A 26,138-nucleotide genomic window follows, 5' to 3' on the forward strand; every position below is an offset into this window, starting at 1 on the left:
ATGGATAGATTAGGCAAGGAATGTACATGAGATGGACGAAATATAATGAGTTCAGATTTGTCCACATTGAGCTTGAGGAAGCAAGACGTGAAGAAGGAGGATATGGCTGATAGATACTCTGGGTTTCTGGACAGCAGAGAGGTGACGTCTGGGCCCGAGACGTAGATCTGAGTGTCATCAACGTAAAGATGGTACTGGAAGCCATAGGACTTAATGAGTTGTCCCAGGCCATGGGTATAAATAGAGAAGAGTAAGAGTCCTAGGACAGAGCCTTGGGGGACTCCAACAGAGAGAGGGCGGGATGAGGAGGAAGTGTGGGAGTGGGAGACGCTAAATGTGCGGTTGGAAAGGTATGAGGAAATCCAGGATAGGGTAAGGTCTTTGACCCCAAAGGAAGAGAGGATGTGTAGTAGGAGGCAGTGGTCAACTGTGTCGAAGGCAGAGGACAGGTCTAGAAGGAGGAGTGTAGAAAATTGTCTGCTGGCTTTGGCTGTAAGTAAGTAGTTAGAAATTTTGGTCAGGGCAGTTTCAGTGGAATGGTGGGGGCGGAAGCCAGATTGCAGGTTGTCGAAGAGAGAGTTAGATGAGAGGTGGGAGGAAAGTTCAGCGTGAACATGCTGCTCAAGGAGTTTGAAAGCAAATGCGAGCAGCGATATGGGGCGATAGTGGGACGTAGTGGTTGGGTTGAGGGATGGTTTTTTGAAGATAGGCATGATTAGGGCATGTTTGAAAGCAGAAGGGAAGGTACCAGAAGTTAGTGATAGGTTGAAGAGATGGGTTCGGAATGGGATAGGTGTGGTGAGGTTGGGGAGAAGATGGGATGAGATGCGGTCAAGTGCACAAGTCGTGAGGTGTGATTTGTTGAGGTGACAAGTTAGATCTCTTTCATTGATTTTGGATAGGGAAGTTATGGGGTTAGAGCATTGGTCTGGTAAACAAAGGGGTTGTGGTGGTCGAACAATAAAGACTTGCCTTGCTTGGTCGATTTTATTTATGAAGTGTGTGGCAAAGTCCTCAGCAGAGATGAGGGAGGTTGGAGGGGGCAGTGGAGGGCGAAGGAAGGAGTTAAAAGTTTTGAATAACTGTTTGAGGTTGTAGAATAAAGGCCCCGTCTCACACAGCGACGCTGCAGCGATACAGACAACGATGCTGATCGCTGCAGCGTCGCTGTTTTGTCGCTGTGTGGTCGCTGGGGAGCTGTCACACAGACAGCTCTCTCCAGCGACCAACGATCAGGGGAACGACTTCGGCATCGTTGAAACTGTCATCAACGATGCCGAAGTCCCCCTGCAGCACCCGGTAACCAGGGTAAACATCGGGTTACTAAGCGCAGGGCCGCGCTTAGTAACCCGATGTTTACCCTGGTTACCAAAAAAACAAACAGTACATACTCGCCTTTCGGTGTGCAGGTCCCTTGCCGTCTGCTTCCTGCTCTGACAGTGCCGCTGTACACTGAGAGCAGAGCGCAGCGGTGACGTCACTGCTGTGATCTGCTCTCACTTTCCGGCCGGCAGTCAGAGCAGGAAGCAGACGGCAAGGGACCTGGACACCGAAAGGCGAGTATGTACTGTTTGTTTTTTGGTAACCAGGGTAAACATCGGGTTACTAAGCGCGGCCCTGCGCTTAGTAACCCGATGTTTACCCTGGTTACCAGTGAAGACATCGCTGGATCGGTGTCACACACACCGATTCAGCGCTGTCAACGGGGCCTCAACGACCAAAAAAAGGTCCAGGCCATTCCGACACGACCAGCGATCTCGCAGCAGGGGCCTGATCGCTGGTACGTGTCACACATAGCGAGATCGCTACTGAGGTCGCTGTTGCGTCACAAAACTTGTGACTCAGCAGCGATCTCGCTAGCGATCTCGCTATGTGAGACGGGGAAGATACCAGACTTGTGAAATAAGCCTATTTGCTTTTGCTTAGCAGAGGTGAGTGCTGATTTGAATGCGAGTGTTGCCTGTTTGAATGTAGTGAAGTCATCTTGCGAATGTGTTTTCCTCTAATGCAGCAGGGGAGGATGCTAGCTATGTTTCTGTGAGGCCCATGAAGGAAAAATTGTGAGAGGTAAAAAGGTTGTGAATCACATGGAGCTTATTGGAAGTGGATCCGGTGTTCCAGAGTGCTCCAGAACTGGGATCGAGTGGTTGGGCGTCAGGGGCACGGGTTTTACGTAGGAGAGATTGCAGTAGTTCATATTAGGTAGGAAGCAATAGGAGGGGGAATTAATAGGAATTATCAGCTGTGGGGGGTCCAGGATTGGGAAATATGTTGCCAGCAGTGAGGAAAGCTAAGAGGAGAGCAGGTGGGAGAAGAAAAGTGGCTGGCCTGTTTTATGTTTTAGTAGGAGAGATCTGAGATTGAGGAGCAGGTCAGCAGAGGAGGACAGGTGGGGAGCTAAGGGGGAAGGAGAGATACTGTAATTATTTGGTTAGAGGATGCTCAGGTTTGAGGACAGTGAAGGAGAGTATTAGTGGAGCAAAAACTGTAAGGGCCCACGTAAAGATGGTGAAAGAGTAAGCGCGGGAAAAAGAGAAGCTAAGAACATTTAATATGCAGTGGTTACTCGTACCTTCTTCTGGTATATTTCTGCTGTGCACGTAAAAAATCAGCACTTTAATAAGTTGCATCAGAAACTTCTCTATATTTAGACAATTTTAATTGCACCTGAAAACTACCAACTGAGAACAGAAGGGAGGAGTCACAGGGAGACAGGTAACACAATTAGAGCAAGAATCAATTAACAGACAGGAGTGAAGACAAAACTTTGCTACTTCCCTGCTGTGTAATTAGCAGACATACCACAGACAGGAGACGTGTAAATAGACATCAATAGTTGAGGGGAATATTCATCAATATAGGAAACAGCATACCTGTGAATGAGAAACGGATGGCTGGTCAGTTCAGAGATGGTGGTGTCATTAAAGAATGTGTACCATTCTCAGATTTCTGGTATATTTGTAATATGCAGTTAAAAAATCACTTCAATAAGCTGCACCAGAGAGCATTTCTGGGAGTATCCCATCAGGGCCGCTGGCTTTTTTACCTTTTATCAGTGTGATCCTTTCTGGCAATGTAATTGTTGTGTCCAAAGGGTTTGAACTTTTCCTCCATATCCCTCAGTTTGTTCACAAGCTCTTTTTGTGCCGGGTTCAGGTCTTCACTTGGGATGTCTATGTAAAGGTCCTTGAAGTACGGGAGCCAGATGTTGCCACTCTGGAAGTGGAGGGGAGGTTGTTGCTTTTTTGGTTGAATCCTAGGTGGTTCCATGGTTCCCAGAAAGCTGTTGTCTTCAAGGGCATCTTGGAGTTGGAGGAGTTTGATGGAAATGTGGTTTTGTTTTTTCTTTTTCAGGATGGATTTGTAATGTTGTTGTGTGGTGTCGTAGGCTGTGTTTTTTATTTGAGGCCGTTCCTTATTGTTTTACTGTCAAACCAGTTGTTGGGATTTAGTTTACTTGGCCTCTTGTCGCTGCATCTTTTCAGGTTTGACATTTCTGCCATGGCATAGAGTATGTCGTTAAGGTCCCTTACTGCTAGGTGTACTCCTTCTGGGTTAAGTTCATACACTTTATTATGGAAGTGTTGGAGCTTCTCATTGATCTCTGGTCTGTTGATGGCATCTGTATATTTTGGGGCCGTCATCTTGGATCATTTGAAGGATGGAAGCAAGCTAAAGAGTTCAGTCTGCTGCGGAGTTTGTGAGGGTGATTTGTTTGTGGATTTGATCTATGGAACAGTTGGTTGTGGTCTGACAGATGTGTTTGTGGGGTGACTATAAAGGCGCCAATGCTTGTAGGGTCCATATCTCTGATGGCATAGTCTCTCACGCTGCTGCCCACATGGGAGTTTAGGATGTGTCTTCCCAATGAGTCTCCTTGGTGAAGCCTTTAAGAGGATGATGGATTGTCACAAGCCATCAAACAAAGAAGAACTGCTTACATTTTTGCGCCAGAAGCAGCGTGAAAGACTGGTGGAAAGCATGCCAAGACGCATGAAAGCTGTGACTAAAAATCACGGTTATTCCACAAAATATTGATTTCTGAACTCTTCCTGAGTTACAACATTAGTATTGTTGTTTCTAAATTATTATGAACTTGTTTTCTTTGCATTATTTGAGGTCTGAAAGCACTGTTTTTTTTTATTTTGAACATTTTTCTTAGTCTGAAAACCAAAAAAAAAAAATTATTGCTTGGAAATTCGGAGTCATGTTGTCAGAAGTTTATAGAATAAAAGAACAATTTACATTTTACTCAAAAATATACCTATAAAGAGAAAAATCAGAGAAACTGAATATTTTGCAGTGGTCTCTTAATTTTTGCCAGAGCTGTATATCTATCACATATCTATTTGTCTATCTATGTGTCTAATATTTAAATATATTTTTAAAAGCGTCTACAGCAGAAATCTGAGTCCGAAGCTCTGATTTCTGGTGTTCATGCGTACAGTGTATCTGTACATGAATTATGATTGTGGCGATCGATCAGTTATTCACAAGTCAGATGAAAAATGTACTAAATGCCGATGATCATGATACTAAATCTCCATACATGTTATACGAAAACTGACTGCACGTGACGATTTTGATATGATGTGCCATGGGTATGGAAGGTCACATGGCAATCAAAGGACAGCGTAGGTGTCTGGCAGCTGCTTATTAATACAGTATATTGCTTATTCTCCCTATTGGAATAAACATGCATGCTCACCCAAACTGAGCATGCTTGTCTATGGGGAACCAAGAATAAACTTTATACCAACAATGTGTTAGGAGCTACATATAGGTTGGTTCCAAAAAGAAACAATACAAACTGGTTTGTCTCATATTGATTTTAGGAGCACCCTGCTTCCCACTTCCCGTGGCAGAGTGTCAAAATCGTAGATTATTGTCATTGATTTTTGGGTTTTCAGAACCGTATAATGCTGAAAGTGTGCCTCCAATTACTTGGAGGAATGATTGTAGTCCATGAGTGTGCAGAATAGTTTTCTAAATAATAGTGGGATCCAGCCATGGACTGTGCTGGGGCCGGGCCGCTCATATCTGTACACTGTGGTGTTCTGCTGTGTCCCTAGACTCAGTATTTCATCCATCGCTGTGCGATGTCATGTGATTCCTGGACATTCCCTTTAAGGAATTATCGGAGCGTTCTTCTGATTGTGGTGTACAGACTTGTATGTCTATATCTGGATTACATTATGGAATTTGCACTGATTATTCCTGCTCGCACTCATCAGGAGACAGCAGGCCGCCACTTGTTTCATGTGTGCTGAGCACTGCAGGAGGAAAATCTCCTATTACTGGGATTTTCAGGCTATTTTAACTCTTACATTGCTTTTATTTTATCTGTTTTTGGATAATAATCATTTTTTGTCCTCTTGAAGACTCTCAGAAATAATCTTGATTCATTGATACCTTTAAGAATTGCAGTAAATAACTCCTCGGTCCATAGTACAAAGGTTAAAGCATTTATTAAACCCTTTTATGAGTGGCGTTACTTAACTGGTCACCACAAAGGCATGTGTATGACAGTAGTCCCTTACATAATATTAACTTGAAAGGACTGGTGGCCCTAGGGAACCACGGAGCGTCATTGCCATGATCATCGGCCACTTGTAGATCTTTGGCGGTAGATATTGGGTGGCAGGACCTGATGTGTCACACACCGATCAGCCCGAGGTTGCGGTCTCATGTAGTGTTCAGCTTTCCACTGTATAATTACTGACTAATTATAAAGTGCTGCTTATTGTTAACGGCAGCTCAGTCTGCAAAACAAATAAACAAGAAATAATTGTTATTATTGGCCTGGGCAATGTTCTGCTAAGACGATTTGGGCCTTGGCCTTCATGCGGATGTTACTTTGACATGTACCACCTCCCTGAACATTGTAGAAACCAAGTAAAACCTTTCATGACAGGAATATTCCCGAATGGCACTGCCCTTTTTCAGCAGGAGAATTTGCCTGCACCCCTGCAAAAAATTGTGCAGTAAAGTACCGAGGAACCTGACAAGGTTCATGGTGGTAACTTGGTCTCCAAATTACTCAGGTCTCAATCAGATAGAGAAATTCTGGGATGTGCTGGGAAAATTGTTCCCATCCATAATGGCTGTGTTTCACCACTTTCAGGATCTAATAGGGTCTTCCAGTCTAAACAAGGATGGGTGAGAACTGGTAGATTGGTGAGGGTCTCACTGTGGTAACGAAGGAGTCGTGCCGCCCGATTCCTCGACGAGTTGAATGGTGACACATATATTAAAGTCTGTGCAAGGACGAAGAAGTTGAAGTGCAACACTTTCTCGTGTGTAGGGTGCATGTGTAGCCTGCCACACCATTCAGTTCCTCCTGGCTGGTGGCCGGGGAGAACAGTGTTTTAAATTCTGACTATATCAGGAGGTTTCCTCGCTGGGACTAACAGTTATCAGCTGTCCAGGGGATTGGCCATTACTTGTTTAGGCTAAAATATCCCTTTAAAGGGGACCTGTCACAAGGTCAAAAGGGGTCATGTTTGTGCTCTGATTTTATTCCTGCTGCTCCATCAATTTGCTTTTATTTTAAATCTGCCATTTGGCTGCAAAATTTTGGGCTTTTAGTTTTAATGCACATTTTTATGGTCTTTGCAAAGGAGGCATGGCTCACAAGATTCTCGGGGGCGTGTGTTTAAGCTGCTCTGCATAATTACCATGTGAGCCACACCCCCTTAGTAAAGACCATAGACGTGAGCACTGAATAGAAAGGTCCATATCTCTGGAACCCTATGAGAGAGTAAAAATAGACAGAAATGTAAAATTCAGATTAGCAGCAGGAATAAAAGAATAAAAAAAATGGCCACTTTTGACCAGGTGAAGGTCCTCTTGAAAGAATCTGCTGGTAATGTTTAGCTGCCAGATACCGTGGGACAATCAGGTCTTGTGCACTTCACAGGACAGAACTACAATGGAGGCTGAAGCCCACCATACACTTTAGATAACCATCATTCTGTCGGCAGAGATTACACAGGAGCGCTCCCTCTGCTGAGGGATGAGATGAGAGGGCCGGTGTCAGACTTCTCTGGCATCGGCTTATTTCTTAGGGTGCTTTCACATTGCGTTCTCTGTCCCCATAGGGGTAAATGTCCGAAATCCCCTGCAAAACGGGGTCCGGACGCAATCACCGATGTGGTCCTAGACTGTAATGGTGACGACGTGTGCTCTGCCGTGCATCATTTTAGTTTTCAGGAGTGTACGCCTATAGGTGGTAGACACTCAGATATAGTAGTCTGCATCTGAGTGTCCTTCTTCTGTAGGGGTACCCTCCCAAAAAGTGCACAGTACAGTGAAGGCGAGCTCTGCCGTCACCATTACAGTCTATGGCACCATTTTACGTGGGATCTCGGATGTATGCCCCTATGGGGACACAGTACGCACCCTTACAGAACAAAAAGATTGACAGATTTCCGGCATGTCCGATTTCAGATCTCCTGCGACATAATCTGTTGGGACCCCCCACACATCAGACTGTTACTGAACCTGACAATATCGGGGGCTCATCTGACGCTGGCCTAATGTGCATAGGACCTGCATATAATACTAGGCAAGCGGTCTAATGCTTTGGCCGGTCAATATTTGGTTCTTCAATTCTGAAAACCGCTACTACTGTTGTAATTCACGTCACACCAGCTGGCAGGTGATCCTGGTAACTGTAGTTCTTCCAGACGTGTAGGTCCACAAATGATCTGTGATATTGAAGCCCGTTTATGATATGAGTAAGGACCTGCATAGGATCTGAAATGTGTAAGTGATTGTATGATTGTTTACTATGGGTTTTATATGGATTCAGGAAAAAATATATTGTCCTGGTTGTGCCTGGTGCTGCCGCTCACAGCAGCTTAGTGCCATTCATGTGAATGCAGAGGAAAAAGTGTGGATCTAACCCCAAGTGCTATATACAGTAAATAAATATATAATTATCATATATATATAGCCGAGATTACACTATAAACTAGTATTCTCCTTTATCCATACAGTATTCTTATTATTCATGGTTGTCTATACCCCACTAAGGGCTAATTCACATGACCGTATAGCGGCTGCTCTTTTTAATTCACATTATGTCCGAAACTCCCAGCCCGTCCGTGGGTATAGTGGCCCAAATTAACTATGCTACTTGGGACTGATTTGACGTGCGCACTGCAGATCTATTCTAATGGGGATAAAAGTTCCCCGTTCTGCCAATCAGTGAGGGTCCCAGCGGTCGGACCCCTATCGATCAACAAGTTATTATCCCCTATCCTATTGTTTGAACCAGACGGTCCCTTTCATATAATGGCTTTAGCAGTGGAGCATTGCAGGCAGTTGCTTGCACACGTTTTAGATGATGATAGCAGATTTATTTTACAGATTTTGCTGTGCTTTAATCTCACAACATGCATTGCAACGGGCAAAAATCTGCTGTGAAAATCTGCAGCATGAATTGCCACGGAGTGACATTCAAGACCATTTGTGCCTGGATTTTCCCTGCAGTGTGTGGATGAGAGTTTATAAAACCCTTTGTAGTGCCCGGGTGACATTTCTTAAAATCGCAGCCACTGCAATACAGATTTTCAGCCTGGTAAATCCGGACAGCACACACCTCTTAGATGCTGCGGATTTTCTGCTCGGAGAACCTGCAGCATATCCGCCCTGTGTGAACACGCACATAGGTAGGACTGCAGATTAGGTCCAGTATTAGTGTATCCCATGCTGTGTCAGGATCTGACCCTCCCTGCCCCTGACTGCTCCAGCATACAAATGGTCAGCCTGAAGAATGACTATTGTGTTTGGTGTGTAAATTGCTGAGCTGGCAGGGGCCTGGCTGCCGATATATGGCGTATACCGCATATACGCCTGTGACATTGCCCCGGTGTGCAGGGTGCAGGGCACTAGCCGGATTTGCTTTTCCTTGCGTGTGTATTTTCCGTGCTAGGCCAGCTGTATTGCTCGGCTATCCTCCCGGGTGACTACATCACACCCCTCCTGTAGGCTGTACAGTAGTTTGCTCTGATGATGTCGATACTAAGCCTGTAACTTCCTTGTAGAAGCCGGTGTGACAGCGGGAGGAGGAGAGACTGCAGCCGAGCTGATTGAAATGGGGAATGCTCAAAAAAAGTTTTCTCCTAAGAAAGGCAATGAAAAGGAAGAGATCAACCAGACTCCCCGGTACAGCACCCCGAGCGCTCAGAACGGAGTAAAGAAGGAGAGCAATGGCAATCCTAAAAACCTCGTCAAGCCGCAGGGAAAACCCGAGCAGCCCGGCGGTAAGGCTAATCAGAAGGCTCGGACTGGCAGCCAGGAAGCCAAGCTGTCATCACAGGCGCTTCCTCTTGCTGCACAGCTGAAAAATGAGGGCAACCAGCTTTTTAAGAATGGCCAATTCGGGGAGGCTTCAATCAAGTACTCGGAGGCGATCGAGAACCTCAAGGGCACAGGTCAGTTCTGTCTGATCCTCGTAATGTCGATTACTAGTGTAGTGTTCTGGCTCAGCCTCGGCTTTTCTTAGTGGTGCGGTTTACATTATGTGCCGTCTTCTGGTGCTTGCACTACCTGCGCTGAGCTACTGCAGTGGTAGCAGCCTGTGCTGCAGTGCTGCCTGCCTGCTAACGAAAGCTTTCCTCCTACTCTCCAGGTTCAGGGGATGCAGAAGAACTGGCGATCTTGTACTCTAACCGAGCGGCGTGCCAGCTGAAGGACGGGAACTGCGCAGACTGCATCGAAGACTGCAACAAGTAAGTTATTGATTTACAATGGGGTCAGACCTGGCTGTGAGGGGTTAATGGCTTGTGCTGCTAATAAGCGTAAGTCCCAATGTGCAATCGTCACCTCCAAGGTCCTCAAATTGTTACAGGATCCCTGGGATCAAAAGTCAAGGTAGGAGCAGAGAGCGAGATCTGCCGATGTCCCCCGGCGGCCGTATACCTGCAGATGACCTCTGTGCAGTCCCATCCTCGGCTGCTGCTGTTAATAGTTTATATTAATATCTGAGTCACATGGTAATGACGGAGGGCATGGTGTGAGCTGTCAGCATTCCTGCTTAACTAGTACCCACAGCGCATCGGGTCAGAAGGGCCATCCGTTATTACATGCAGGTCAGCATGGGCCCGAGCCTGCTGCAAGGGTTAATCAGCGTCACAAGCAGAGGCATTTTATACAGGGTAGGTGTGTGCTCACATTCCACTTACCGGATCCACTTTGCTGAAATGCAGGTCAGTCTGGTTTGCTGAGCAAAAAAAATGTAAAAGTACAATCTGCAGTGTAAGGCTACTTTCACACTAGCGTCGGGAACAACCCGTCGCTGTGCGTCGGGCCGACGTTCCCGACGCTAGTGTGTTCTCCGCCGCACAACGGGGGCAGCGGATGCATATTTCCCACGCATCCGCTGCCCCATTGTGATGTGCGGGGAAGTGCGGGGAGGTGGGGGCGGAGTTCCGACTGCGCATGCGCGGTCGGAAAAAGCGGACCGTCGGGAGCAAAAAACGTTACATGTAGCGTTTTTTTTTCCCGACGGACCGCTACCATACGCCCAAACGCCGCCAAACGCATTCACCGTTTGGAAATGCGTCGCAAATGCGTCGCAAATGCGTCGCTAATGTTACTCTATGACGAAACAACGTATCCAGCAAAAACTTTTGCTGGATGCGGCGTTTCGCAAAAACGACGCATTTGCGACGTATTGCAGTTAACGCTAGTGTGAAACTAGCCTTATTTTGCTGGTCTCAGTTTATTATATCAAAAGGGCGGCTCCAGATCATAGACGTCTTATAGGGGCACATAGCAGCAGCACTCTGGTGTAGTATTACTGATTGGTCTGGTACTGGGGATGTCACGTTTTGCTCGTTCTTTGGGGAATCGAGAGCTTAAAAAGGCTGATTATCAGGAAACGAGCGCTCCTAAATAACGAGCAACCAGAGTAAATGAGATGAATATTAGCCTATTGTTGTTCTGTGTGGGACTGTCCTGAAGAAGGGGTCACTAAGACCCTGAAACGCGTTGAATAAACCACCATTACTACCTCATCAAGCTTGGAAAAACAGACAAACCCAACAAGACAAAATACCAAAAACCTCCTATAAAGCAGTGCAGCACCCCCCTAGAGGTATCTGCTGACATTATCAGATGTCCTCCCACAGGATATAAATACAGTAGAGGGCTGGGAATATCACACCGTCTATTGCACAAAAATAACTGGCTCGGATATATAAAGGTGAATGTCTGCAATCCCACTGGAAGTGGATTATGGTAGTTGCCTTCTAGGTTTATATAAATGCCCCCTACATTCCCCGGTGTCCAGTCTGGTCTTCCGTGCACCTGGTAGCCTCGGCTGTCCAGCACTTACTAGGCCCCACCATGCCATGACTAAGCCTCCCATGACTTCTTGATGTGGTAGGGTCTACTAAGCGCAAGAATACCGGCCTGAGGATTCTGGGTGCTGATGGGAAGATTGGCCACCACGGAGTACTCAACTGAGCCCTGGACAAGGGCAACGTGAATCGAAATTGCTCATATTTAGTTTTATTACACGTTTATGGTGTCCATTACTTTTCTTCAATCCTTTATCTAAAGGGTAGTTCCACTGCAATGATATTTATGACCTACCCACAGGTCATCAACGCCAGATCAACAGCTTCATCAACCATTTTGTGGCCAGTGCCAAGGACTGCAGATCCCTTCCTAGGGAATAGGAACAAATCTGTGGCCATTAAACAGTTGATGGAGCTGTTCTGTTCGGCGTCTGAGCTACTTCTATCCGACCACAGCTGAGACCAGCTTACCTGCTGGGGGTGCCGGGTGTTGGACCACCACTGAACAGATATTAATGACCTATCCTAAGAATAGGTCATCAATACCTTTTGTAATGGAACTACCCTTTGAAGGGGCTTTCCAATACTTGTAGAAACGTAGATATAAACAGGAAATAGGGTGAATAAAACAAAACGATACTCACTTCCTCATCTTCAGGCGGCTCCAGCTGCTTCTGCCAGTGATTAGCTGCAGTGGTCATGTGAGTAATGCACAGCATGTGATCACTGCAGGAAATAAGCAGGGAGAGGTGGGTTGTTTCTTCTTAACTCGTTCCCTGCCCTCTGCCACATGCTCATTAATATGGGAAAACCTCTGTAATATTACTATTTCCGCAGAAGTGCACAGTAGGCCTCATTCAGACGTCCATATTGCACGTACGCGTTGTATCACATGTTCGTTGTTTTTCAGACTGTTTTTTCGCAATATAAACGCATCCATTAAGCATCCTATTAATAGAATGCAATCCGCAATTTTTGTGCAAATGTTGCGTTTTTTTCCGCGAGAAAAACACATCGCGGAAAAAAGCGCAGCATGTTCATTAATTTTGCGGATTTTTCGCGGATTTCCCGCTATTTATTGCATTGGGAAGCTCCAGAAAAAAAACGCGAGAAAAACGCGCAAAAAAGACGTGTGGATTTCCTGCTGAAAAAGTCCGGTTTTGTTCAGGAAATTTCTGCAAATAATCCTGACGTGTGCACATAGCCTCACAGTGGCTTACGAAAGTATTCACCCTTTTGGCATTTTTCATGTTTTGCTACCTTGCAACCTGGAATTTCACTGTGTTTTTTTGAGGGTGTGCATCAGTTTATGTAAAGAACATACTTACAACTGTGAACATTTGGTTTCTATTTCTTGTGATGCAAACAACAAATAGTACAAAATAACTGAAAACTTCAGTGTGCATAACTATTCACCCCCCTAAAGTCAGTACTTTATAGAGCCTCCTTTATGTGCTTTCCTCGTCTTGCCACTGGGATTTTTGCCCATTTCTCATGACAATACTGCTCCAGCTCCTTCAAGTTAGATGGTTTCCTCTGGTGAACCGCAATCTTCAGGTCTGACCACAGATTCTCAATTGGATTAATGTCTGGGTTTTGACTAGGACTAGTGATGAGCGAATATACTCGTTACTCGAGATTTTCCGCGCACGCTCGGGGGTCCTCTGAGTATTTTTTAGTGCTCGGAAATTTAGTTTTCATTGCTGCAGCTGAATGATTTACATCTGTTAGCCAGCATAAGTATATGTGGGGATTCCCTAGCAACCAGGCAACCCCCACATGTACTTATGCTGGCTAACAATAAAAGCTAAATTTCCGAGCACTAAAAAAAAATACTCGGAGGACCCCCGAGTGTGCTTGAGAAATCTCAGGTAACGAGTATATTCGCTCATCACTAACTAGGCCCCTCCAAAACATTTACATGTTTCCCCTTAAACCACTGCAGTGTTGCTTTAGCAGTATGCTTTGTCATTATCTTGTTGGAAAGTGAACCTCTGTCCTAGTCTCAAATCACTGACAGGTGGAAACCGGTTTTGCTCAAGAATATTTCTGTATTTTGCACTATCCATTTTAACCTCAAATAATTTTCCCTGTCCCTGCTGCCAAAAAACATCCCACAGCATGCTGCTGCCACCACCATGTTTCACTGGGGATGATGTTCTTGGGGCGATGAGCTTTGTTGGTTTGGCGCCAGACATAGCGTTTACCTTTGTGGTCAGAAAATTCAATTTTGGTCTCATCTAACCATAGCACCTTCCTCCATAGATATGGGGAGTCTCCCACATGTCTTTTGGCAAACTCAATATGAGCCTTATAATTTTAGTGTGCAAGTAAAGGCTTTTTTATGCCCACTCTTCCATAAAGGCCACCTCTATGGAGTGTATGGCTTATTGTGGTCGTATGGACAGATACTCCAGTCTCTGCTTGGGAACTCTGCAGCTCCTTCAGGGTTACCTCTGGTCTCTGTGCTGCCTCTCTGATTAATGCCCTCCTTGCCTGGGCTGGGAGTTTTAGTGGGCGACCCTCTCTTGTCAGGTTTGTTGTGGCATCATGTCACATAGAGACAAGGAACTGTGGGAACCTACACAATCCCTGGAACTAGGGGCGCCCTAGGCTATATCCCTGTCCCCCGGATTGCCCCGGATGATGGAGAGACTGGGTGCTATGCTCCTATCTTACCCTTATCTTTTCCCTCCTCCACCTAGGGAGGTGTGAGGCCGAAGTGTATAGACAAACACTAATGAGACAGACAGGGTTAAAAGAAAGCCACAATCATACATATAAACTCACAAACCAACAGAGTGGGAAACGTGAGGAATAGGAAAGAATTAAACAAATGGGAGAGGGTAAGGATAAACATGTAAGGCTACGTTCACATTTGCGGTGTGCGCCGCAGCGTCGGGCGCCGCAGCGTCGCATGCGTCATGCGCCCCTATATTTAACATGGGGGCGCATGGACATGCGTCGCACTTGCGTTTTGCGCCGCATGCATCGCTGCGGCGCCCGCGTCTGGGCGCAGAGGACGCAGCAAGTTGCATTTTTGCTGCGTCCAAAATCAATTAAAAAAAGGACGCATGCGGCGCAAAACGCAGCGTTGTGCATGCGTTTTTGCTTGCGTTGTGCGCTGCGGCGCCGACGCTGCGGCGCACAACGCAAATGTGAACGTAGCCTATACCAGCTCCACTCAGCAATCTCCTGAAAAACTCTCCAACCGCCTACTCCAAACACTGACCTCTCCCCTTTAGGGTATGTGTCCACGTTCAGGATTGCATCAGGATCTGGTCAGGATTTTGCATCAGTATTTGTAAGCGAAAACCAGGAGTGGGTGATAAATGCAGAAGTGGTGCATATGTTTCTATTATACTAATTGTTCCACTCCTGGTTTTGGCTTACAAAAACTGATGGAAAATCCTGACCAAATCCTGATGCAATCCTGAACGTGGACACATACCCTTAAACTCCAAACCAGGTAGTGGTCACTATCACTGGCAAGGACAGAAGCAGGGAGGTGGGTTCTAAGGGTGAGTGTCCACGGTCAGTAAACTCTGCTTGTTTGACGCTGCGCAGAGCTGCAGCGTCAAACACGCAGCGTCCAGATGTTCCAGCACAGTGGAGGGGATTTTTTGAAATCCCGTGTCCACTATGCGTGGAAACCCGCACGCGGCGGCCCTGCGACTCCGGACATGCTGTGCGTCTTTTCAGATCGCAGCATGTCCGTGCTACCTGCGGCAACGCTGCATCGCCGCAAGTAATATCACAGGGCCCTATGGCGAGGGGTGCGATGATCCCAGATGTGTACAGTACACATCCGGCATCATCGCGTCCCAGAAAGGGGACGGGGCTTCGCCGCTCCAACGATACCGCCGGCCATCCTGAACGTGGACACGCACCCTTAAGGCCCCGTCTCACATAGCGAGATCGCTGCTGAGTCACAAGTTTTGTGACGCAACAGCGACCTCAGTAGCGATCTCGCTATGTGTGACACGTACCAGCGACCAGGCCCCTGCTGCGATCGCTGGTCGTGTCGGAATGGCCTGGACCTTTTTTTGGTCGTTGAGGTCCCGCTGACATCGCTGAATCGGTGTGTGTGACACTGATCCAGCGATGTCTTCACTGGTAACCAGGGTAAACATCGGGTTACTAAGCGCAGGGCCGCGCTTAGTAACCCGATGTTTACCCTGGTTACCAGCGTAAATGTAAAAAAAACCAAACAGTACATACTCACCATCTGATGTCCGTCAGGTCCCTTGCCGTCTGCTTCCTGCTCTGACTGAGCCGCCGTACAGTGAGAGCACAGCACAGCAGTGACGTCATCGCTGCGCTCTGCTCTCACTGTACGGCGGCACTCAGTCAGAGCAGGAAGCAGACGGCAAGGGACCTGACGGGCATCAGATGGTGAGTATGTACTGTTTGTTTTTTTTGGTAACCAGGGTAAACATCGGGTTACTAAGCGCGGCCCTGCGCTTAGTAACCCGATGTTTACCCTGGTTACCCGGGTGCTGCAGGGGGACTTCGGCATCGTTGAAGACAGTTTCAACGATGCCGAAGTCGTTCCCCTGATCGTTGGTCGCTGGAGAGAGCTGTCTGTGTGACAGCTCCCCAGCGACCACACAGCGACTTACCAACGATCACGGCCAGGTCGTATCGCTGCTCGTGATCGTTGGTAAATCGCTATGTGAGACGGGGCCTTAAGGCCTGCTGGGAGTACCAAACTCAGAACAGCTGATACAACCCCAGACAGAGAACTCCAGGAGTCCAACTAAGCCATTTAACCCTTGCAGCACCAGAGCAAAGAAAGCTAGAACTGCTAATAGGGCGGTGAAGCTGTGCTAACTACCGCAGATGTATGTGTCACTAGGCTCTGTGATCGTCTGATGCCACTCTGTCGCTGTATCTCAGTGACACATGTTCTTTCCATTCGGTGATAGTGGATTTGATGGTGCTCCATGGGATCATCAGAGATTGGGATACTTTTTTACTTCTCAACAACGTTGTCCCTGACGTGTTTGGAGATCTCCTTGGTCTTCATGGTGTTTGGTTAGTGGAGCCTCTTGCTTATTGGTGTTGCAGCCTCTTGGCCTTTCAGAAAAGGTAAAGTGTATATACTGACAAACATGTGACACTTAGATTGCCCACAGGGGGACTTCTTTCCACTAAACATGTGACTATTGTGAAGGTAATTGCTTGCAGCAGAAATTTTTAGGGGCTTCATAGCAAAAGGGGTGAATACATATGCACATGGCAATTTTTAGTTACTTGATCCCATAAATTTAATTTAGGCCTATATTTTTCTCACTTCACCGACTATTTAGTGCTGATGAATCACACACAAATCAGATTTCAAAAATATTTAAACACAGGTTGTAACGTAACAAAATAGGTAAAAAGTCAAGGGGGTGAATACTTTAGCAAGCCACAGTGCAGTCATATCCATAAATTGCGAATGTGACGTCATCTGTGTGCCACTCTGTCCATCAGCCATAGATCGGAGACAGGCTGACGAGTCGTGTGTTATTTGGCGAAAGGAGGAAGTGTCTAATTCCTGAAACAGATGAGCGGAGTGCAGCGGTCAGCGGTGACGGTGTGCGGGACACTGTGTGTGCGGACTGTGTCATGTATGGCTGAGGCTGGGAGATGTGCTCATGGTACAAGGATTAGGCCTCATTTACATTACACTGGACAATCCCTTTAAGGAAATATCCTATTTATATCTGGCAGGTGCGCGGTTTACGTACCATTGTGGAGGTGACAGCTTTGTGTGTAGATCCCAGTGTCACCTGGACTTGGAAAATTGCTGTCGTACACATCCTAGAATAGGGAGCTTAACCCTCTGTGGGATTGATTGCATGACACGAAATGTGATTTTTCTGCAGCTCTCGCCCTAGGGACCTGGCTTGTACATCATCCATGATGACAAATCCTTAGTGATCCCATTTTTTGAGTTTGTCTTTTATAATAGTAAACATGATTTTTAAAAAATAGAATAAAATAAAACCTATCTCTATTGATATATACAATATGTATATATGTCTTTTGCATGCAAGAAGAGTGAGCCATTCCTTATTGCAGGCCTGCCAATACCTGGAGTTCTTGTTAGCAGGGCTGAGGAGTCAGTAAGCCAAACCTCCGACTCCTCAATTTCCATGACACCAACTCTGACCATCAAAAACTCTATAAAACTTTGTAAAATTATTACAAGAGAGGAACCTGGAAAAATGACCTCAAAAGGAGGAGAGGTGATTGTCATTTGGTTCTGCTAGTAAAATCTCAGCCCTAAATCTTCCCTGATGACAATGGCTGGGCATGTAGGGGTCACAGACTCAGCATTTTATATGTCTGTATGCAGTGAGCGCCCCCTAGTGATGGCTAGGGGCAACCAGCATGTATCATTTACCTCTATGGTTGTGTGCAATGGAGGAGATTTGTAAGGCTACTTTCACACTAGCGTCGTGCACTGCACGTTGCAATGCGACGTTGCGACGTACCGACGCATACTGTGGAAGCGCCGCACAACGGGGGCAGCGGATGCTGTTTTTCAACGCATCCGCTGCCCCATTGTGAGGTGCGGGGAGGCGGGGGCGGAGTTCCGGCAGCGCATGTGCGGTCGGAAATGGCGGACACGATGCACCAAAAAACATTACATGCAACGTTTTTTGGTGGCGACGGTCCGACGTAACCGTCGCACGACGGTTGCGACGTGTGGCAATGCGTCGCACTGCGTCGCTAATGCAAGTCAATGGAGAAAAAACGCATCCTGCAAGCACTTTTGCAGGATGCGTTTTTTCTACAAAACGACGCATAGCGACGTGCAGTGCACGACGCTAGTGTGAAAGTAGCCTAAGGTAAAGGAATTGGGAACAGGAAACCATTGTTAGAATATTTATGTTCAGATTTCACATGTAACAGGACCTTTTCTTGGAAGCAAAACTTTTTTCGCTGCCCCTTTTCCATGCAGTGGTGAGAACTCTCAGATTGCAGTCACGTAGCATTGTTATTGTAGCCTGGTCATTGTGGCAGTGCTGTTTTGGAGGCGTTCAATATTTTGTTTTCTGTCCACATGACCAGTCCACCACAGATGTGCCTCAAATGCCCCCATTAAGGTTATTAAAATCTGCATGTAAATCCCCCAATAACTAAATATACTGTCACCTGGTTTCTCACCATACTGCAAAACTTGTATTTCTATGTGCTTTTTTGCAGTAAAGTTCGACACAATATTCCTTGTGTATCCTCAGCCCTAGACGTTCCATTTCTATTAATGTTAGTGTGTAGACAAGGAATGTGGAGGCGGCCACCAGCTGAGTCCTGCTCAGACACAACTTCTACCTTAAGGCATTGAAAGTGAAGCGTCACCATTGGCTTTGTACTCGGCACATAGAAAAGATATGTGATATTTTATGTTCCCATGAATTCTCTTACAGTTTTACTCTGTCACTGAGAAAAAAAGATTCTATGATTCCTACCTGAACATTATCAACAAACTGCTGTTGACGGATCCTTATTCTCAGGCGCCTCTAGGAAGATTATTTATTTACACACTTATTAATTCTGCAGCGCTTTACAGATATCACTCACAATCTAGATTCCCTTGTAGATGTTTTCCTTGGTGGAATTTGAATAAAGTGACTGTTTTATCAGCAGGAGATTATCACTAGAGGACTAGTAAACCTGCTTCCATGTAGTCCTCCATATTCATGCTCTGTGTAACCCCGCCTCCCACCACTGACTGGCAGCTTTCTGCTTCTGCACAGTGTACACAGAAAGCAGCCAATCAGTGGTGTGGGCGGGGTTATACAGCTCAGTGTGTAGAGAACTGGTAGATCTGCAGCAGACATAACAGGGATTTTATCAAAACTACGGCAAGCAGCCGAGTAAGTCATACATCGCTGAAATCAAGGTCTCTGCCCCTACATCATGCTGCTCTCATATGGGGAAGGAAAAACCTGGTGACAGATTCCCTTCAAGGTCTGTTGCATCTGTATCTCTAAGGCTTTGTTCACACATAGTTTTTTTTTTGGCTCATAAATAGCGGTTTTTGGGGTTTTTTTACACAATTTTAGAATATCAGAGTCAGAACCACTATGTGTGCACACAACCCGAGAGCAGTAATGGTGGATGACCCTTTAATGAATGACTAGGAACTGATTCCAGTGGGATGTTGTTTATTATTATTATTATTATTATTATTATTATTATTATTATGTAAGCAATGTACGCTATTGTCCTATTCTTGTTTATAAAGGCTTTAACCCCTTCATGACCTTGCCGTTTTTTGCAATTCTGACCAGTGTCCCTTTATGAGGTAATAACTCAGGAACGCTTCAACGGATCCTAGCGATTCTGAGATTGTTTTTTCGTGACATATTGGGCTTCATGTTAGTGGTAAATTTAGGTCGATAATTTCTGAGTTTATTTGTGAAAAAAACGGAAATTTGGCAAAAATTTTGAAAATTTCGCAATTTTCACATTTTGAATTTTTATTCTGTTAAACCAGAGAGTTATGTGACACAAAATAGTTAATAAATAACATTTCCCACATGTCTACTTTACATCAGCACAATTTTGGAAACAAATTTTTTTTTTGCTAGGAAGTTATAAGGGTTAAAATTTGACCAGTGATTTCTCATTTTTACAACAAAATTTACAAAACCATTTTTTTTAGGGACCACCTCACATTTGAAGTCAGTTTGAGGGTTCTATATGGCTGAAAATACCCAAAAGTGACACCATTCTAAAAACTGCACCCCTCAAGGTGCTCAAAACCACATTCAAGAAGTTTATTAACCCTTCAGGTGTTTCACAGCAGCAGAAGCAACATGGAAGTAAAAAATGAACATTTAACTTTTTAGTCACAAAAATGATATTTTAGCGAAAATTTTTTTATTTTCCCAAGGGTAAAAGGAGAAACTGGACCACGGACGTTGTTGTCCAATTTGTCCTGAGTACGCTGATACCTCATATGTGGGGGTAAACCACTGTTTGGGCGCACGGCAGGGCTCGGAAGGGAAGGAGCGCCATTTGACTTTTTCAATGAAAAATTGGCTCCAATCTTTAGCGGACACCATGTCGCGTTTGGAGAGCCCCCGTGTGCCTAAACATTGGAGCTCCCCCACAAGTGACCCCATTTTGGAAACTAGACCCCCCAAGGAACTTATCTAGAAGAATAGTGAGCACTTTAAACCCCCAGGTGCTTCACAAATTGATCCGTAAAAATGAAAAAGTACTTTTTTTCACAAAAAAATTATTTTAGCCTCAATTTTTTCATTTTCACATGGGCAACAGGATAAAATGGATCCTAAATTTTGTTGGGCAATTTCTCCTGAGTACACCAATACCTCATATGTGGGGGTAAACCACTGTTTGGGCACATGGTAAGGCTCGGAAGGGAAGGAGCGCCATTTGACTTTTTGAATGAAAAATTATCTCCATCGTTAGCGGACACCATGTCACGTTTGGAAAGCCCCTGTGTGCCTAAACATTGGAGCTCCTCCACAAGTGACCCCATTTTGGAAACTAGACCCCCCAAGGAACTCATCTAGAGGCATAGTGAGCACTTTAAACCCCCAGGTGCTTCACAAATTGATCCGCAAAAATGAAAAAGTACTTTTTTTTCACACAAAATTTCTTTTAGCCTCAATTCTTTCATTTTCACATGGGCAACAGGATAAAATGGATCCTAAAATTTGTTGGGCAATTTCTCCTGAGTATGCCGATACCTCATATGTGGGGGTAAACCACTGTTTGGGTGCACGGCAAGGCTCGGAAGGGGAGGCGTGCCATTTGACTTTTTGAATGGAAAATTAGCTCCAATCGTTAGCGGACACCATGTCGCGTTTGGAGAGCCCCTGTGTGCCTAAACATTGGAGCTCCCCTACAAGTGACCCCATTTTGGAAACTAGACCCCCCAAGGAACTTATCTAGATGCATAGTGAGCACTTATAACCCCCAGGTGCTTCACAGAAGTTTATAACGCAGAGCCGTGAAAATAAAAAAATAATTTTTCTTTCCTCAAAAATGATTTTTAGCCCAGAATTTTTTATTTTCCCAAGGGTAATAGGAGAAATTGGACCCCAAATGTTGTTGTCCAGTTTGTCCTGAGTACGATGATACCCCATATGTGGGGGTAAACCACTGTTTGGGCGCACGGCAGGGCTCGGAAGGGAAGGCACGCCATTTGGCTTTTTGAATGGAAAATTAGCTCCAATCATTAGCGGACACCATGTCGCGTTTGGAGAGCCCCTGTGTGCCTAAACATTGGAGCTCCCGCACAAGTGACCCCATTTTGGAAACTAGACCTCCCAAGGAACTAATCTAGATGTGTGGTGAGCACTTTGAACCCCCAAGTGCTTCACAGAAGTTTATAACGCAGAGCCATGAAAATAAAAAATAATTTTTCTTTTCTCAAAAATGATTTTTTAGCCCACAATTTTTTATTTTCCCAAGGGTAATAGGAGAAATTGGACCCCAAAAGTTGTTTTCCAGTTTCTCCTGAGTACGATGATACCCCATATGTGGGGGTAAACCACTGTTTTGGCACACGTCGGGGTTCGGAAGGGAAGTAGTGACGTTTTGAAATGCAGACTTTGATGGAATGCTCTGCGGGCATCAGGTTGCGTTTGCAGAGCCCCTGATGTGCCTAAACAGTAGGAACTCCCCACAAGTGACTCCATTTTGGAAACTAGACCCCCAAGGGAACTTATCTAGATGTGTGGTGAGCACTTTGAACCCCCAAGTGCTTCACAGAAGTTTATAACGCAGAGCCGTGAAAATAATAAATGTGTTTCCTTTCCTCAAAAATATTTTTTTAGCCCAGAATTTTTTATTTTTGCAATAGTAACAGGAGAAATTGGACCCCAAAAGTTGTTGTCCAGTTTCTCCTGAGTACGCTGATACCCCATATGTGGGGGTAAACCACTGTTTGGGTACATGCCGGGGCTCGGAAGGGAAGTAGTGACGTTTTGGAATGCAGACTTTGATGGAATGGTCTGCGGGCATCATGTTACGTTTGCAGAGCCCCTGATATGCCTAAACAGTAGAAACCCCCCACAACTGACCCCATTTTGGAAACTAGACCCCCAAGGAACTTATCTAGATGTGTGGTGAGCACGTTCAACCCCCAAGTGCTTCACAGAAGTTTACAACGCAGAGCCATGAAAATAAAAAATCATTTTTCTTTCCTCAAAAAAGATGTTTTAGCAAGCAATTTTTTATTTTCACAAGGGTAACAGGAGAATTTGGACCCCAATATTTGTTGCCCAGTTTGTTGTGAGTACGCTGATACCCCATATGTGGGGGTAAACCACTGTTTGGGCACACGTCAGGGCTCGGAAGGGAAGTAGTGACATTTGAAATGCAGACTTTGATGGAATGGTCTGCGGGCGTCACATTGCATTTGCAGAGCCCCTGATGTGCCTAAACAGTAGAAACACCCCACAAGTGACCCCATTTTGGAAACTAGACCCCCCAAGGAACTTATCTAGATGTGTGGTGAGCACGTTCAACCCCCAAGTGCTTCACAGAAGTTTACAACGCAGAGCCGTGAAAATAAAAAATCATTTTTCTTTCCTCAAAAAAGATGTTTTAGCAAGCAATTTTTTATTTTCACAAGGGTAACAGGAGAATTTGGACCCCAATATTTGTTGCCCAGTTTGTTGTGAGTACGCTGATACCCCATATGTGGGGGTAAACCACTGTTTGGGCACACGTCAGGGCTCGGAAGGGAAGTAGTGACATTTGAAATGCAGACTTTGATGGAATGGTCTGCGGGCGTCACATTGCATTTGCAGAGCCCCTGATGTGCCTAAACAGTAGAAACACCCCACAAGTGACCCCATTTTGGAAACTAGACCCCCGAAGGAACTTATCTAGATATGTGGTGAGCACTTTCAACCCCCAAGTGCTTCACAGAAGTTTATAACGCAGAGCCGTGAAAATAAAAAATAATTGTTCTTTCCTCAAAAATTATGTTTTAGCAAGTAATTTTTTATTTTTGCAAGGGTAACAGGAGAAATTGGACCCCAACAGTTGTTGCCCAGTTTGTCCTGAGTACGCTGGTACCCCAAATGTGGGGGTAAACCACTGTTTGGGCGCACGTCGGGGCTTGGAAGGGCGGGAGCACCATTTGACTTTTTGAACGCAAGATTGGCTGGAATCAATGGTGGCGCCATGTTGCGTTTGGAGACCCCTGATGTGCCTAAACAGTGGAAACCCCTCAATTCTAACTTCAACACTAACCCCAACACACCCCTAATCCTAATCCCAACTGTAGCCATAACCCTAATCACAACCCTAACCCCAACACACCCCTAACCACAACCCTAACCGCAACACAACCGTAACCCTAATTCCAACCCTAATCCTAACCCTAATCCCAACCGTAACCCTAATCCCAACCCTAACCACAACTGTAACCCCAACACACCCCTAACCCTATCCGTAACCCTAACCACAAGCCTAATCTTAACCCTATTTCAAACCCTAGCCCTAATTCCAACCCTAACTCTAATTCCAACCCTAACCCTAAGGCTATGTGCCCACGTTGCGGATTCGTGTGAGATTTTTCCGCACGATTTTTGAAAAATCTGCAGGTAAAAGGCACTGCGTTTTGCCTGCGGATTTACAGCAGATTTCCAGTGTTTTTTTGTGCGGATTTCACCTGCGGATTCCTATTGAGGAACAGGTGTAAAACGCTGCGGAATCCGCACAAAGAATTGACATGCTGCGGAAAATACAATGCAGCGTTTCTGCACGGAATTTTCCGCACCATGGGCACAGCGGATTTGGTTTTCCTTAGGTGTACATGGTACTGTAAACCTGATGGAAAACTGCTTCGAATTCGCAGCGGCCAATCCGCTGCGGATCCGCGGCCAATCCGCTGCCAATCCGCTGCGGATCCGCGGCCAATCCGCTGCCAATCCGCTGCAGATCCGCGGCCAATCCGCTGCCGATCCGCTGCGGATCCGCGGCCAATCCGCTGCCAATCCGCTGCAGATCCGCGGCCAATCCGCTGCGGATCCGCTGCCGATCCGCGGCCGATCCGCTGCAGATCCGCGGCCGATCCGCTGCGGATCCGCTGCGGATCCGCGGCCGATCCGCTGCGGATCCGCGGCCGATCTGCTGCGGATCCGCGGCGATCCGCGGCCGATCCGCTGCCGATCCGCTGCGGATCCGCGGCCGATCTGCTGCGGATCCGCGGCCGATCCGTGGCCGATCCGCTGCTGATCCGCTGCCGATCCGCTGCGGATCCGTGGCCGATCCGCTGCGGATCCGCGGCCGATCCGCTCTGTGTGCACATGCCATAACCCTACCCCTAACCCTAACCCTACCCGTAACCCTAACCCTACCCCTAACCCTACCCCTAGTTCTAACCCTAGTTCTAACCCTAACCCTAGTGGAAAAAGAAAAAAAAATATTTTCTTTATTTTATTATTGTCCCTACCTATGGGGGTGATAAAGGGGGGGGTTTATTTATTATTTTTTTATTTTGATCGCTGTGGTAGAACCTACCCAGGGCCGGCTCCAGGTTTTTGAGGGCCCCGGGCGAAAGAGTCTCAGTGGGCCCCCCCCCCCCCCTTTAACATATACCACGATTCATGATGCCCAGATACAGCGGAGAAATATAGGTATAGTACAATGCCAGATTTCACTTCTTACATGAGTGATAGCTATTGTAAATTCTGCAGTGTATATATACAGGACAGGAGGGGTGGTACTGTGCAGTGTATATATACAGGGTAGGAGGAGTGGTACTGTGCAGTGTATATACAGGAGGAGTGGTACTGTACAGTGTATATATACAGGGGAGAGGTACTGTGCAGTGTATATATACAGGAGGAGCGGTACTGTGCAGTGTATATATACAGGAGGAGAGGTACTGTGCAGTGTATATATACAGGGGAGAGGTACTGTGCAGTGTATATATACAGGAGGAGCGGTACTGTGCAGTGTATATATACAGGGGAGAGGTACTGTGCAGTGTATATATACAGGAGGAGTGGTACTGTGCAGTGTATATATACAGGAGGAGAGGTACTGTGCAGTGTATATATACAGGAGGAGTGGTACTGTGCAGTGTATATATACAGGAGGAGTGGTACTGTGCAGTGTATATATACAGGAGGAGTGGTACTGTGCAGTGTATATATACAGGACAGGAGGAGTGGTATTGTGCGGTGTATATATACAGGACAGGAGGAGTGGTACTGTGCAGTGTATATATACAGGACAGGAGGAGTGGTACTGTGCAGTGTATATATACAGGAGGAGAGGTACTGTGCAGTGTATATATACAGGAGGAGAGGTACTGTGCGGTGTATATATACAGGGGAGTGGTACTGTGCAGTGTATATATACAGGAGGAGAGGTACTGTGCAGTGTATATATACAGGAGGAGTGGTACTGTGCAGTGTATATATACACAGGAGGAGTGGTACTGTACAGTGTATATATACAGGAGGAGAGGTACTGTGCAGTGTATATATACAGGAGGAGAGGTACTGTACAGTGTATATATACAGGAGGAGTGGTACTGTGCGGTGTATATATACAGGAGGAGAGGTACTGTGCAGTGTATATATACAGGAGGAGAGGTACTGTGCGGTGTATATATACAGGGGAGTGGTACTGTGCAGTGTATATACTTCAACAGCCGCCCAGCCCAGGCCCCCAGCACCTGTCCTGTATATATATTATATACACTGTATCTATACAGGCTGTGCTGGGGGCCTGGGCTGGGAGGCTGCTGTAGTATATATATATCAGCTGCAGCCGCCCAGCCCATGGCCGCCCCAGGTCACCCAGTCCCAGACTGTCAGAACATACAGCGATATA

The 26,138-nt window shown here is 46.1% G+C and overlaps 1 protein-coding gene across 4 annotated transcripts in view; it reads left to right on the forward strand.

Annotated features, from left to right (window-relative positions):
* The window catches only part of SPAG1 (sperm associated antigen 1), a 99,303-nt gene that overhangs the window by 52,605 nt on the left and 20,560 nt on the right, over positions 1–26,138 (forward strand). For all 4 annotated transcript variants that reach the window (XM_077270908.1, XM_077270911.1, XM_077270910.1 and 1 more), the window contains exons 11-12: positions 9,051–9,440; positions 9,638–9,737. In XM_077270908.1, coding sequence (XP_077127023.1) covers positions 9,051–9,440; positions 9,638–9,737 — 490 coding nt within the window. The remainder of the gene's footprint in view (positions 1–9,050; positions 9,441–9,637; positions 9,738–26,138) is intronic.

The sequence above is a fragment of the Ranitomeya variabilis genome, chromosome 6, assembly GCF_051348905.1.
Source record: "Ranitomeya variabilis isolate aRanVar5 chromosome 6, aRanVar5.hap1, whole genome shotgun sequence".
NCBI classification, from domain to species: Eukaryota; Metazoa; Chordata; class Amphibia; order Anura; family Dendrobatidae; genus Ranitomeya; species Ranitomeya variabilis.